Source organism: Neofelis nebulosa, chromosome 5 (genome assembly GCF_028018385.1).
Source record: "Neofelis nebulosa isolate mNeoNeb1 chromosome 5, mNeoNeb1.pri, whole genome shotgun sequence".
NCBI classification, from domain to species: Eukaryota; Metazoa; Chordata; class Mammalia; order Carnivora; family Felidae; genus Neofelis; species Neofelis nebulosa.
The window spans coordinates 34431685-34446395 of record NC_080786.1 but is presented as its reverse complement, the minus strand read 5'-3'; the positions used below and the strand labels follow the sequence as shown (position 1 = coordinate 34446395).

Here is a 14711-nt window from a genome sequence, read left to right as displayed (position 1 = left end):
GTATTTATTATTATCTGAGCCGAGATCTTAACTTTTTATTACACAAAAGCATAATACAAAATATTTTTTACATGACTTCAAAATATTGATTTTAAAAGATACAAATTAGGGAAATCTGTGGCCCCATTGAGTGGCATTTGTAGTATTTAATCATCAGTACAACACATTTGGACTAGTCTGCATTTGTGTTTGTCATATCCGTGGTGATTCTGTGCTTAGAGGCAAACCTGACTGCTTCATTAGGCAGTAAGTTTGGTCATGTGCAAGTATTCACATACTGAGAGAAACTTTATTAATTTATTAATTTCTCCTTTATGTTACGGTTAGGACATTATATGGGTTTATTTTGAAATTAGGTATATATATGTTATATTGTTGCTGATTTATAAAGTTTGTAAAATGTTTGTTTAAAACGAGTATGGAAAATGAGAGGATTGAAAACCATTCTTCTGGGATGCCTGGGTGGTTCTGTGGGTTAGGCTTCTGACTCCTGATTTTGGCTCAAGTCATGATCTCATGGTTTCTGAGACTGAACCCCACACATTAGGCTCTGTGCTGACAGTGCAGAGACTGCTTGGGATTCTCTCTCTCTTTCTGCCCCTCTCCTGCTCCTTCTCTCCTCTCTCTCTCAAAGTAAGTGAAAAGCATTAAAAAGAAAAAATTCTTCTAAGTAGTATTTAGCTTAAAATACTTGAAAACCTTGAGAATTGTTCTAATAAAGAGTGCTTTTATTAAAATTTTTTTTGTTTATTTTTGAGAGGGAGAGAGAGACAGTGTGAATGGGGGAGGAACAGAGAGAGAGAGACCCAGAATCTGAAGCAGGCTCCAGGCTCCGAGCTGCCAGCACAGAGACTGATGTGGGGCTCGAACTCACAGACTATGAGCTCATGACCTGAGCCAAAGTTAGACACTTAACCGACCAAGCCACCCAGGCGCCCCAGTGCTTTTATTAAAATGACACACAAGTACAACCTATATGTTATATACTGTATGTCTGTAATTATATACTATATGTCTACCTGAGTGGTCTGAGGTTTGTTTTGTTTTTTAATAGGCTCTATGCCCATCGTGGTGCAGCTTGAACTCACAACCTTGAGATCTAGTAAGTCACTTGCTCAGTGACGTGGCTGGCTCGGTTGGTAGACTGACTATGCGACTATTGTTTTTGGGGTTGTGAGTTCAAGTCCCACATTGGGCACAGAGCCTACTTTTAAAAAAAGAAAAAAAGTGGGGTGCCTGGGAGGCTCAGTCGGTTGAGCTTCCTACTCTTGATTTTGGTTCATGTAACAATCTCACGGTTCATGAGTTTGAGCCCCTCTTCAGGTACCACGCTGTCAGCGCTTATTGGGGTTTTCTGTCTCCCTTTGTCTCTGCCCCCTCTCCTGCTTGCATTCTCTATCTCTCTCTCTCTCTCCCTCTGAAAATAAATAAATAAAAAGTTAAATAGTAGGGAGAAGGTGTGTGATTTGCCCAAGATCTTTCAGCCAGTGAGGGATGGAACCAGCTCTCACAATGAAGCTGTTGGACTGCTCTGCCCACAGAAACAAGACTGCCACATCAGAAAGGCTCAGGGCCTGCACGAGTGTCAGTGTGATGGGTTCAGTCTATGAGCTGTAACAGTTAGCAGGGAGAAATTAGTAAAGGCTAGATGTTCAGGGAGGGAAGAGAGCTGTCATTTACTAGAATCTACTGTGTCTCGCTATAACACATTAGCTGCTTCAGTCTTCATGGTGATCCCAGGAGGCACATTTTATTATTTTCCCTTTTTTTAGTTATTGGACGCTCAGAAGTTTAAGTGACTTACTAAAATTCACATAGCTGGTAAGTGGTATAGATGGGATTTAATAAGACCTTTTTTCTTTTTAAAGTAAGCTCTGTACCCAGTGTGGGGCTTGAACTCATGACCTTGAGATTAAAAGTCACATACTCTGCTTACTGACTGAGCCAGCTAGATGCCCTAACAAAATCTTTTTGTTATTAAAAATTGCAAGTATACACAAAAAGAGAGGAGTAATGTAATGTACTTATCACCCAGCTTCAATAAGTATCAACATTTTGCTTTCTTGTTTAATCTGTTCTTCTCAATTAAAAAAAAAAAAGCTTTATTGAAGTATAATTGCCATAAACTGCAGGTATTTAAAGTGTACAGTTGGATACATTTTGACATATGTACATACCCTTGAATCATCACCAAAGTCAAGGTAATGAACAACAACACATCCATCACTCCCAAGAGTTTCCTTATGTCCCTTTATAATCTCTCTTCCTATTTCTCCCACCCACCCTTCCTCCTCGTCACTATAGACTGGTTTACATTTTCTAGAGTTTTATGTAAGTGGAATTATATAGCATGTACTCTTATTGTCAGGCTTTTTGCACTCAGCATAATTATGTTGAGATTCATTTGTATTGTTGAATGTTTCAGTAATGCTCCCCCCTTTCTGCTGTATAGTATTCCACTGCTTTTTATATCAATTTACCTGTTGATGGACATTTGAATCATTTCTAGTTTTTTGCCAATATAAATAAGGCCGCTATGAATAATTGTGTACAAGTTTTCGTGTGTTTATATGCCTTCATTTCTTTTTGCCTACCTTTAGAAGTAGGATGACTGGGTCATATGGTAGGTATATGTTGAGAAACTGCCAAACTGTTTTCCAAAGTAGTCATACTATCTAACATTCCCACCAGCAGTTTATGAGTTAGAACTCTCCTTTGTATCCTTGCCAACACTTGGCGTGATTGGGGTTTTTATTTTTACCTATTTATTTATTTGTTTGTTTGTTTGTTTTTCATTTTAGCCCTTGTGTTAGATATGTGGTAGTATCACATTCTGGTTTTAATTTGTATTGACAAATAATATTGAACCCTTTTGCCCTCCCTACATATTTTTCTCTTTTAAAGTAAGCTTCTATGCCCAAAGTAGGGCTTGGACTCATAACCCTGAGATCAAGAGTTGCATGCTCTTCTGGCTGAGCCAGCCAGGCGGCCCTACCATCCATACATATTTGATGAAGTGTCTGTTCAGATCTTTTGCCAATTAAAAAATCTGAGTTTTATTTTCTTATTATTGTATGTTGAGAGTTCTTTATGTTTTCAGGATATAATCCTTCATTGACATGAAAACATTTTTTCCTACTCTGGGGCTTGCCTTTTTGTGTTGTAGACAGTATCTGGGTAAAGGCAGAAGTTTTCAGTTTTGATGATGTTTGATAGCTTTTTATTTTATGAATTGTGCTTATAGTATTATATCTAAGAAGTATGCAAAACCCAAGGTAAAGATTTTCTCCTATATTTTTTCTTTTTTTCTTTTTTTTTTTTAATTTAACGTTTATTTTTGAGAGACCAGAGACAGAGTGAAAGTGGGGGAGGGGCAGGGGGAGAGGGAGACATAGAATCCAAAGCAGGCTCCAGGCTCCTAGCTGTCAGCACAGAGCCCGGTGAGGGGCTTGTACTCACAAACGGCAAGATGGTGACCTGAGCCAAAGTTGGATGCTTAACTGAGCTACCCAGGCTCCCCTCTCCTATATTTTCTTCTAGAAGTTTTAAAGTTTTGAGTTTACATTTAGGCCTATGATCCATTTTGAGCTAATTTTTACTTTTGGTAAGAGATAAGAATTAAGATTCACTTTCTTAGTATATGGATATCTGGATTTCAGCACTATTTGTTGAACAGACTGTCCTTTTTCTCATTGACTTACTTTCACACCTCTGTTGAAATCAGCTGTCCATTCACTTTTTTAAAAAAATGAAATTTAAAGCAGATGCCAAACATAATGTCATTTTACCCTTGCATATACTTTGCTATGCATCTCTATCTGGCTCATTATCAGACTGATTATTAGAAACATAATCATCATGCCATTATTACTATTTTTTAAGGTGAGGGATTTTTTTTTTTTTAAGATTCCATTTTTAAGTAATCTCTGTGTCCAGTGTGGGGCTTGAACTCACAACCCCAAGATCAGGAGTCACATGCTCCACTGACTCAGCCAGCCAGGTGCCTCACCAACATGTCATTATTACACCTCGCAAAAGTAACAGTATTTCTTTAAAATATAATCTAATATTTAATTCATATTTAAATTTCCCAGTTTGTTTCAGAGATAGGTTTTTATAGATGATTTGGTGAAATTAGTGTTCGATTTGGCTGTCTCATAAATGTTTTTTTATTCTTTAGCAGTCCTTGCACCATTCTCTTTCATTTTTTTTGTTATTGATTAGCTTGTTTTGTTATTTTTTATTGCTTATATTATTGGTGATTCATTCTGTACTTGACTGATGCTTCCTTGAAGTCTTTAACTCCTTTCTCTGTTTCCCCTATTTCTTGTAAACTGGTAAATAGATCAGATCTAGAGACTTGATTAAATTCAGGTTCAGTTTTTTTGTTTTTTGTTAAAATTTTTTTTAATGTTTATCCATTTTTGAGAGAGAGAGAGAGAGAGAGAGAGAGCGAGCACGTGCAGGGAGTGCAGAGAGAGAGGGAGACACAGAATCCGAAGCAGGCTCTAGGCTCCAAGCTGTCAGCACAGAGCCTGACGCGGGGCCTGAACTCACAAACAGTGAGATCATGACCTGAGCCGAAGTCAGAAGCTCATCTGACTGAGCCACTGGGGCACCTCTGTTTTTTGTTTTTTTAAATCAAGTATATCCTATGGGTAGTGGTTAATCCTGTTCCATTCAAGAGGAGACCTATGTCTGGATTATTCTTAGGATTTAGATGGTGTCGACCTGATATGTTCATTGTAAATTTCCTCATCATCCTTTCACTTTAGTTTGTAAATTTGTTTTAGCATCCATTAATTATGCATTATTGCCTCAGTTTGTTGTTTGATTAGAAGTTGCAAGGTGGTGTTTTTCTAATTCTATCATTCTTTTTGTGTTTATGAGCTAAAGTTGTAATAATTAAGAAAAAAAAAATTACCCTCATCAATTATTTGGTTACCCTGAAATAATTTAGCACAAGCTGGTTAAATGTTTGATTTATTTCCCCATTATTTTATTTTATTAATTTCTTTTTTAACTTTTATTTATTTTTGAGAGAGAGAGACAGAGTGCGAGCAAGCACACTAGCTGGGGAGGGGCAGAGAGAGAGTAGACACAGAATCTGAAGCAGGCTCCAGGCTCTGAGCTGTCAGCACAGAGCCTGACCTGGGACTTGAACTCAAAAACTGTGAGATCTTGACCTGAGCTGAAGTCGGCCACTTAAACAACTGAGCCACCCAGGTGTACTCAGGTTCTTTATCAGTTTTCAGAATAGTGTGAGTTGGTCTTAGCAGTCTCTGGTGGTGCTCAGTGAAGCATTTGTTTCTTCTTATTAAGTCACCCATTTATATATATTTGATGTGTTTCAACTCATGGATGTCATGATTGCTTTTGATGCTGAAAAATGGCTTTGAGTTAGCAATTGTCTCTTTTGGTATAACAATTTCATTCTTTGAATAAATGGGATTTGAATCTTGGTTTAATTAACTTCGGTGCCATGTTCTTCCCACTGTTATTGTTGTGCTTCCTTGCAGGAAGCCCTCAAGGAAGTCCTCAAGGTGCAGTTGAGGGGTGCATTTATTGGAATAGGGGCTTGATTCCAGGAGTGTCAACATTTGTATGAACGTAGTTCTAACAGCAGGAGGGCAGAAGATACTTGTGGTACAAAGGCCTGGGCTGTTCATTAGTAGGACAAGTATGACAAGTAAGAAAAATAGGCTAGAGACATAGCACAAAGGACCTTGCCAGCTGGGTTAAGGGACTTGGTCTTTTTAATACTTAGGTGGTGGGTCATGACAAGTTCATGACATTTTCTTACATGAGGTTGATAGAAAATTATTTTTGAAAGAAGGCCCTCTTGATTGCTATTTTCATTGAAGTTTGCAGAGAAGAACTCAGCCAAAGAAGCCAATATTATCTAAGTAAAACCTGGCAAGAATCACTTGTTGAATGGTTCTTAATTTCTTAGAAACCTGTAATCTTTAAACCTTTCATTTTTCACATGTGATATGTTGAATTTATGTTGAGTCAGTATGGTGTGTGTATATAATGTATGTAGTGATAACTGAAAGTGTTTTTAAATAATTTATTTCTGGTGGCTTACACTTTAATTGGCCTCCTGTTATGTAATTGGCTATATTGAAATCCAAAGAGTAATTATGGATTAGTGGGCTTTATCATATTTTAATATAAGATTTGGCTAATTTTCTGTTTCACTACATTTTACTTAATAATTTCTAGGGCCTCATGGTTATGAATGTGCTTCAATTTCATAATGCCTCCTGCTATGGCAGACATCCTTGACATCTGGGCAGTGGATTCACAGTTAGCATCTGATGGCTCCATACCTGTGGATTTCCTTTTGCCCACTGGGATTTATATTCAGTTGGAGGTTCCTCGGGAAGCTACCATTTCCTATATTAAACAGGTATGTTAATAGGTAAAATTTTTATCAGTGTAGCTTACTATATTATAGGAAATGTTACTTGTGTAAATCATATGGTCAGTTTGAGAGAAGATTAAGCTTTGGGTCACTACATATTAAAGATTTTGATATTTGCCTTGTATTTTGTGGACATATAAAACAGTCATTCTTACTGTCACTTTTAATCCATATGTGATACCTGATTTAAGAAAAATCAACTTACGTTGATTTTATTTTATTTTATTTATTTATTTTATTTTTTTTAATTTTTTTTTCATTTATTTTTGGGACAGAGAGAGACAGAGCATGAATGGGGGAGGGGCAGAGAGAGAGGGAGACACAGAATCGGAAACAGGCTCCAGGCTCTGAGCCATCAGCACAGAGTCTGACGCGGGGCTCGAACCCACAGACCGCGAGATCATGACCTGAGCCGAAGTCGGACGCTTAACCGACTGAGCCACCCAGGCGCCCCAATGTTTATTTGTTTTTGAGAGAGAGACAGAGTGCGAGCAGGGGAGGAGCAGAGAGAGAGGGAGACACAGAATCTGAAACAAGCTCCAGCACAAAGCCCTAGTGCGGGCCTCAATCTCACCAACTGCAGAGATCACTACCTGAGCCAAAGTTGGACGTTTAACTGACTGAGCCACCCAGGCGCCACCCCCACCTTTTTAAAGTTTTTATTTAAATTGCAGGTGGTTAACATACAGTGTAATACTAGTTTCAGGTGTGCAATATGGTGATTCAACATTTATATACAACACCCTGTGCTCCTCACAATAAGTGCACTCCTTAAGCCCCATCACCTGTTTCACCCATCCCCTCACCCACCTCCCTTCTGGTGAGCCTCAGTTTGGAAGCAAATTCTTTTACATAACAAGGGTTGCTTGTTTTGTTGGATTATTCTTTGAAGTGAATTGATGAGTGCTATTGATTTGTGAAGACTACGAAATGTAAATGAAATTATTTTCTAAACTTTCTCTTTAATGTTTTCCAAATAGCTGAACCCAACATGAAAATCAGGGGTTATATTTTTAAGAAAAAGTTTTTATGACATATGTTTATATTTATTTTTTTAAGTTTATTTATTTTGAGAGAGAGGGAGAGTATATGAATCCCAAGTAGGCTCTGAAATGCCAGCACAGAGCCTGACGTGGGACTCAGTCTCATGAAGTGAGATCTTGACCTGAGCTGAAATGAAAAGTCAGATGCTTAACTGAGCCACCCAGGACTCCTACCTAGCATAATATTTTCAAGTTCATCCATATTTAATAATGAATCGAAATTTCATTCCTTTCTAAGACTTAGTAATGTTCTATTGTATGGATATACCACATTTTTTTATCTGTTCATCTTTTGATGGGCATTTTGGTTGTTTATCTTTTAGCTATTGTGAATAATGCTACTATGTACATTGGTATACATATCTTTTTGAGTCCCTGCTTTCATTTTTTTGGGGTATTTGTCTGGAAGTGGAATTTTTATATCATATGGTAATTCTTTTTTAACTTGAAAAAATTTTTTTAATGTTTATTTATATTTGAGAGAGAGAGAGAGAGACAGAGCGCAAGCAGGGGAGGGGCAGAGAGATGGACACAGAATCTGAAGCAGAATCCAGGCTCTGAGCTGTTAGCACTGAGCCTGACGTGGGGCTCAGACCCATGAGCCATGAGATCATGACCTGAGTTGAAGTTGGACACTTAACGAACCAAGCCACCCAGGCGCCCCTGTTTTAACTTTGTAAAGAACTGCCAAAGTGCTTTCTACAGCAGTGATACCATTTCTCATCCCCACTAGCAGTACACAAATGTTCTGGTTTCTCCACATTCTGACCAACAGTTGTAATTTTTGTTTTTGTTTTTTTAATTTTTAATTTTTTATGTTTAGTTTTGAGAGAGAGAGAGAGAGAGAGAATATGAGCAGGGGAGGGTCAGAGAGAGAGAAGGAGACACAAAATCTGAAGCAGGCTTCAGGCTCTGAGCTGTTAGCACAGAGTCCAACGTGGGGCTTGAACTCATGAATTGTGAGATCATGACCTGAGCCAAAGTGGGACGCTTAAACCAACTGAGCCAGCCAGGTGCCCCTATTTTTTTTTTTTTAATGTTTATTTGTTTTTGAGTGAGAGAGACAGAATGCGAGCAGGGGAGGGGCAGAGAGCCAGGGAGACACAGAATCTGAAGCAGGCTCCAGGCTCTGAGCTGTCAGCATGGAGCCTCACGTGGGGCTCTAACTCATGAATCACATGATCATGACCTAAGCCGAAGTTGGACGCTTAACTGACTGAGCCATCCAGGTGCCCCTGTTTGTTTTTGATAATAACCATTTTTATGTCTGTGAAGTGGTATCTTATTGCAGCTTTTCTTTGCATTTACCTCATGACTAATGATGTCAAGCATCTTTTCTTCTTCTTAATGGCCATTTGTAGAATTGTGTATTCAAGACTATTGCACATTTTTTCACTTTTTTTTTTGTTACTGAGCCGTAAGAGTTCTTCAATTATCCTGAATATTAATCGCTTATCAAATATATAATTTGCAAACATCTTCTCCCATTCTTTGGTTTGCCTTTTCACTATCACATTAGTGTCTATTCATATATGAATTTTGTAAAATTTTGATGAAAATCCAGTTTCCCTATTTTTTCTTTTGTTGTCCATCACTCCTTTTTCATATATAAAACTGAATCTGAGAATTAGCTATGAGTTTTATCCCCAGTTTGTTATTTTCAGCTTTTGGCTTTTGTATTGGCTGCAGTTAAAATTTATCATCCACCTTGTCATTTATATAGTGATCTTTTACATGATCTCATCCAGGAAACTTGGGGGAAGTGATATGAGATTCTGCTTATTTATACTGATAGAGCAATGCTAATTAATGAAGATAACCCTGATGAATAGAAAATAATGCAGGAAAATAATACAAATTTTGTATGGGAGTGATGATACATACGTTAAAATTTTTTCTATTTTCTGATTAGATGTTATTTATATTCATAAGAATGTTAAATATGGATGTCTTCATTGATTCTTAGCCTTCAGAGATATTCACTTAAAAAAATTTGAAGTATAGTGGTACCTGGGTGGCTCAGTCGGTTAAGCATCTGATTTCAGCTCAGGTCATGATCTCATGGTTTGTGAGTGTGAGCCCCACATCAGGCTCTGTGCCGACAGCTCAGAGCCTGGAGCCTGCTTCAGATTCTGTGTCTCCTTCTCTCTCTGCCCCTCCCTTGCTCATGCTCTGTCTGTCTCTCTCAAAAATAAACAAACATTAAAAAAATAAAAAAAAATTGAAGTCTAGTTGACATATTATATTACTTTTAGCTGTACAACCTAGTGATTCAATAGTTAAGTACATTTTGAAATGCTCACCATGATAACTGTAGTTACCTTCTGTCACCATACAAAGTTATTGCAATATTCTTGACTATGTTTTTTCTTCTGTGCTTTTCATCTCGTTGGGTTACTTATTTTATAAATGGTATTTTTGTACCTTGTATTCCCCTTCACCTATTTCACCTGTCCCTTCTGCTCCTCCCCTTTGACAGCCACCAGTTTGCTCTATGTATTTATGAGCCTCCTGTTTTTGTTTTTTAGATTCTATGTATATATGAAATCATACGGTATTTATCTTTCTCTGACTTATTTCACTTAGCATAAGACTAGGTTCTTTTTTTTTGATGTACTTATAAATGGCATTGTTTTTAAATTTCTCTGCAAGTGTACAGAAACAATAGGTTTCTGTATATTAATTTTGTATTCTGCAACTTTATGGAATTCATTTATTATTTCTTTTTTTTTTTTTTTTTTTTTTTTTTTTTTTTTTTTTTTTTTTTTTATTTCTGGGACAGAGAGAGACAGAGCATGAACGGGGGAGGGGCAGAGAGAGAGGGAGACACAGAGTCGGAAACAGGCTCCAGGCTCCGAGCCATCAGCCCAGAGCCTGACGCGGGGCTCGAACTCACGGACCGCGAGATCGTGACCTGGCTGAAGTCGGACGCTTAACCGACTGCGCCACCCAGGCGCCCCTATTATTTCTAATCGTTTTTTATGGAATCCTTAGAGTTTTCCATTTATAGTATCATGTCTTCTCTAAATAGTGACAACCTCACTTCTTCCTTAACAATTTGAATGCTTTTTCTTTTTGTCTGATTGCTGTGACTGGGACTTGTAGTATGGTGTGTTGAGTTAAGGTGGTGAGAGTAGACATTTTTATGTTGTTTCTGATCTTAGAGGAAAAGCTGTCAGCTTTTCACAATTAAGTATGATGTTAGCCATGGGTTTGTCATATATGACTTCATTATGTTGAAGTATATTTTCTCTCTTCCCACTTGTTTTTATCATGCAGGATCATGAAATTTTGTCAAATGCTTTTTCTGCATCTACTGAGATGATTAGATGGTTTTTATCTTCCATTTTGTAAATGTGGTATGTCATATTGATTGATTTGTGGATAATGAACCATCTTTGCATCCTTGGAATGCAGGGATTGTGGTGAATAAACCTTTAAATGTCTTGCTGAATTTGCATTGCTAATATTTTGTTGAGGATTTTTGCAGCTATGGTCATTGGGGATATTGGTATGTGGTTTTCTTTTTTTGTAGTGTCTTTGTCTGGTTTTGGTATCAGGGTAACACTGGCCTTGTAGAGTGAATTTGGAAGCATTCCTTCTTTTTTAGATGAGTTTGAGAAGGATTGATAGTAAATCTTTTATGAATGGTGGAATTCACTGGTGAAGCTGTCTGGTTCTGGATTTTATTTGTTGGGAGTTTTTTTTTCTTTTGATTTTTTTTTTTAAAGGGTTTTTTTTTTTTTTTAAGTCTATGTATTTATTTTGAGAGAGAGCAAGCATGAGCAGAGTAGGGGCAGAGAGAGAACAGAAGCAGGTGCTGCGCTGCCAGCACAGAGCCCAACATGGGGCTCTCACGAACTGTGAGATCATGAGCTGAGCAGAAATCCAGAGTTAGACACTTAACTGACTGAGCCATGTAGGTGCCCCTTTTGGGAGGTTTTTTGTTTTTTGTTTTTTGTTTTATTACTGATTCCATTTTGTTACTGGCAATCACTCTGTTTAGAGTATCTACTTCTTTCTGATTCAATGTTGGAAGCTTGTTTCTAGGAATTTATCCATTTCTAGGTTTTCAAATTTGTTGGCACATGATTTTTTGTAGTAGTCTCTTATAATCCTTTATATTTCTGTGGTGTCAGTTGTAACTTCTCTTTCATTTCTGATTTTGAGTTCTCACTCTTTCTTGATGAGTCTGGCAGATACTCACTTAATGATTTTGCTTATGTATGTGCATTTTATGTGCATTATACTATTACATTAATTACAAAAATGGGTTAATAGTATACATATTCTACTACAAGTTGGTATTTCAAAAAAAACAACCTTAATATATCTTGGACAGTTTCCTATGTTACCTTTTATTTTTATTTTCACAGATGTATAGTACTTTATTATTGATTTAGTCAATCCTTTATTGCTAAACACTTGGCTTGTTCTATGTTTTTGAGTTTTACAAAGAGTGCTGTATTGTAAGTATCTTTGTAGATGTATTTTTATACACTTGAGTAAGTTTTTCTGTTCCAGAAAGTGTCTAATTTTTTCCTGCAGATGTTATGGAAGCAAGTTCACAATTACCCAATGTTTAACCTCCTTATGGAAATTGACTCCTATATGTTTGCATGTGTGAATCAAACTGCTGTATATGAGGAGCTTGAAGATGAAACAAGAAGGCTCTGTGATGTCAGACCTTTTCTTCCAGTTCTCAAATTAGTGACAAGAAGTTGTGACCCAGGGGAAAAATTAGACTCAAAAATTGGAGTCCTTATAGGAAAAGGTAATTTAAGTACTTCCTAGTATGAATTCTTACCATGTTTGTTGCTATATGTATAAACATGTAGTAAGTATAATCTAAGACATTGTAGAGTATGGCCCAAGGACCAATGCTTGTCTGTAAATTGTTAACCAGTCTGAGATCAGGTAAGTATAAAAATTGAGAGTAAATGTTTATAAATTCCTGTAGCAATGTGATATTGCCACAGTATCCCAGGGGTTATATTTTTTGCATCCTTTTCTAGTGACTTATTTTTATTTGCAAAATAATGTTTCTTGGCAGATTGGAAAGAAAAAAGTTGTTCCTTTGTCTCACGTAGTTTGAGAAGAGATACCTTTTTTGAGAGATACATTCTCTGTTTCTTTTAAATGCCTCTACGGTATAAACACAATTTATATACAACTCTCTATACCAACCAAGATTTTAAGCTGATTGATAAATTCCAATATTATTGACAAATTTTACTCCTTAATTTTTCTTTAAGTAGAGTTATTTTTTTAGTGAGTGAAGATAGATTATGTCCATGTTCTTCTTTGCAAATTAATTCCAGGGAGAATTGTGAATAACAAAGAAAATATGGTAGAGTCTTGCTGTAATAATCATAGCTGTCTCAGGGGCAATGGGATATCAGTATCCTGCTTTAGACAAGATACTAACTTGAGTTAAGTACTATAAGAGGTTAACTCTGGAAGAGACTTGAAGTTTGTGTGTTTGTTTATTTTTGAGTAGCAGTTTTTGGTTGTTTTCATTATTTATTTTATTTTATTTTATTTTACTTTATTTTATTTTATTTCATTATTTTATGTTATGGTATTTTATGTTATGTTATTTTAATTTAATTTTATTTATTTTATTTTATTTTATTTTATTTTATTTTATTTTATTTTATTTTATTTTATTTTAGAGACTTGAAGTTTAAATACAAAACCCAAATATCGACTGGTGGTTGTTGGATTTGGATTGGCCTCTGCATTGATTAAATTCACTGTTACAGGATAATATAGTACCATCCCACTTAGGATTATACATATCTTCAAGATAATCTAGTGCCATCTCCTCTAAGAACCATGCCCTGTGAGATTGCATTCTTTGATGGTGACCTATAGCAATTCAGGCTAACTAATGATTACAAATGTGGGACTACACTCTTCCCTCTGAGTACATAGAACAGAACCTTGTTGATTTACTGAATGACAGCCTGGTATTCAAAAAGTGTTTTGTTTTGTTTTTGTAATTTTTTTTTAAGTTTATTTATTTATTTTGAGAGAGAGAGCACATACACATGTGAGCAGGGGGAGGGGCAGAGAGAAAGGGAAAGAGAATTCCAAGAGGCTGCATGCTCTTAGGGTAGAGCCCAACTTGGGGCATGAACCCACGAACCTTGAGATCACGACCTGAGCTAAAATCAAAAGTCAGATGCTTAACAGACTGAGCCACTCAGGCACCCCTTAAAAAGGTTAATTACTTCAGAGGATAACTAGTTTGCTTTAGGCAATATTTTTTCCCCCTTAAATAGGTTTGTAATTATTTACCATACAAAATTTTATTTTTTTCCCTAAGATTTTATTTATTTATTGTTAAATAATTTTCATACTCAACATGGGTCTTGAACGCACAGCCCCAAGATCAAGAGTCACACACTCCACCAAGTGAGCCAGCCAGGTACCACCCAAATTTTCTTATATATTAATGACCTCAGTAGAGAGCATTCCTTTCTATTTGCTAGAGCTCCAAAGACCTTTTTGATAAATTTTAAATTCTCTATTACAAAAAATCTCCCCTTTGAATTGAAGAATATATGGAAAAGTAAAAAGAATAAACACAGTCTTATCCAAGACAAGAATATTCACTGGCAATATTGAGATAAAGTTTTTTCCAGATGGCTGTGTGTGTGTGTGTATGAAGATATATAACTTTTGTATATTTCTATGCTGATATAAGGAAGTAGATCATAACCACACTGATTGTTAAGGAAGCTAAAATATTTGATAACCCAAAAGGTTAGCACCAGAGAGAGAGCTAACTTTTGTCAGGATATAGTTATCTTTTGAGATGTAACATGTTTTCAAAACTGAAATCTCTGCACTCTCTTCTAGTCGTGATCTCCAAAATATATGAGCTCATTAGCCACTATTAACCTCTACATAAGCTTGCCAGACTTAGCAAATAAAAATATAGTAGATTGAGATATTAAATGGGATATACTTCCTGATAAAAATCATTCATTGTTTATCTAAAATTCAAATAGAATTGAGCATGCTGGTTTTTTATTTAGCAACACTGACTTTGCCCTACCACAATGCAGGGATTATATAGATGTAGGTATAGGTATAGGTGTAGGTATAGGTATAGGTGTAGGTACAGGTATGGGTAGATGTATATCTTGAATTTCTCTTTCTATAAGTAATGTGACCATATTTCCTTCTGTATCATAAAGCTTATTATATAAAAAATTTTAATGCAGTGTGCC

At 36.4% G+C, this 14711-nt stretch overlaps 1 protein-coding gene across 6 annotated transcripts in view; it reads left to right on the top strand.

Moving 5' to 3' along the window:
- The window catches only part of PIK3CB (phosphatidylinositol-4,5-bisphosphate 3-kinase catalytic subunit beta), a 186012-nt gene that overhangs the window by 68903 nt on the left and 102398 nt on the right, over nucleotides 1-14711 (top strand). For all 6 annotated transcript variants that reach the window (XM_058730016.1, XM_058730015.1, XM_058730011.1 and 3 more), the window contains exons 3-4: nucleotides 6226-6412; nucleotides 12019-12244. In XM_058730016.1, the coding sequence (XP_058585999.1) occupies nucleotides 6242-6412; nucleotides 12019-12244 (397 nt within the window). In that variant the 5' untranslated portion in view covers nucleotides 6226-6241. The remainder of the gene's footprint in view (nucleotides 1-6225; nucleotides 6413-12018; nucleotides 12245-14711) is intronic.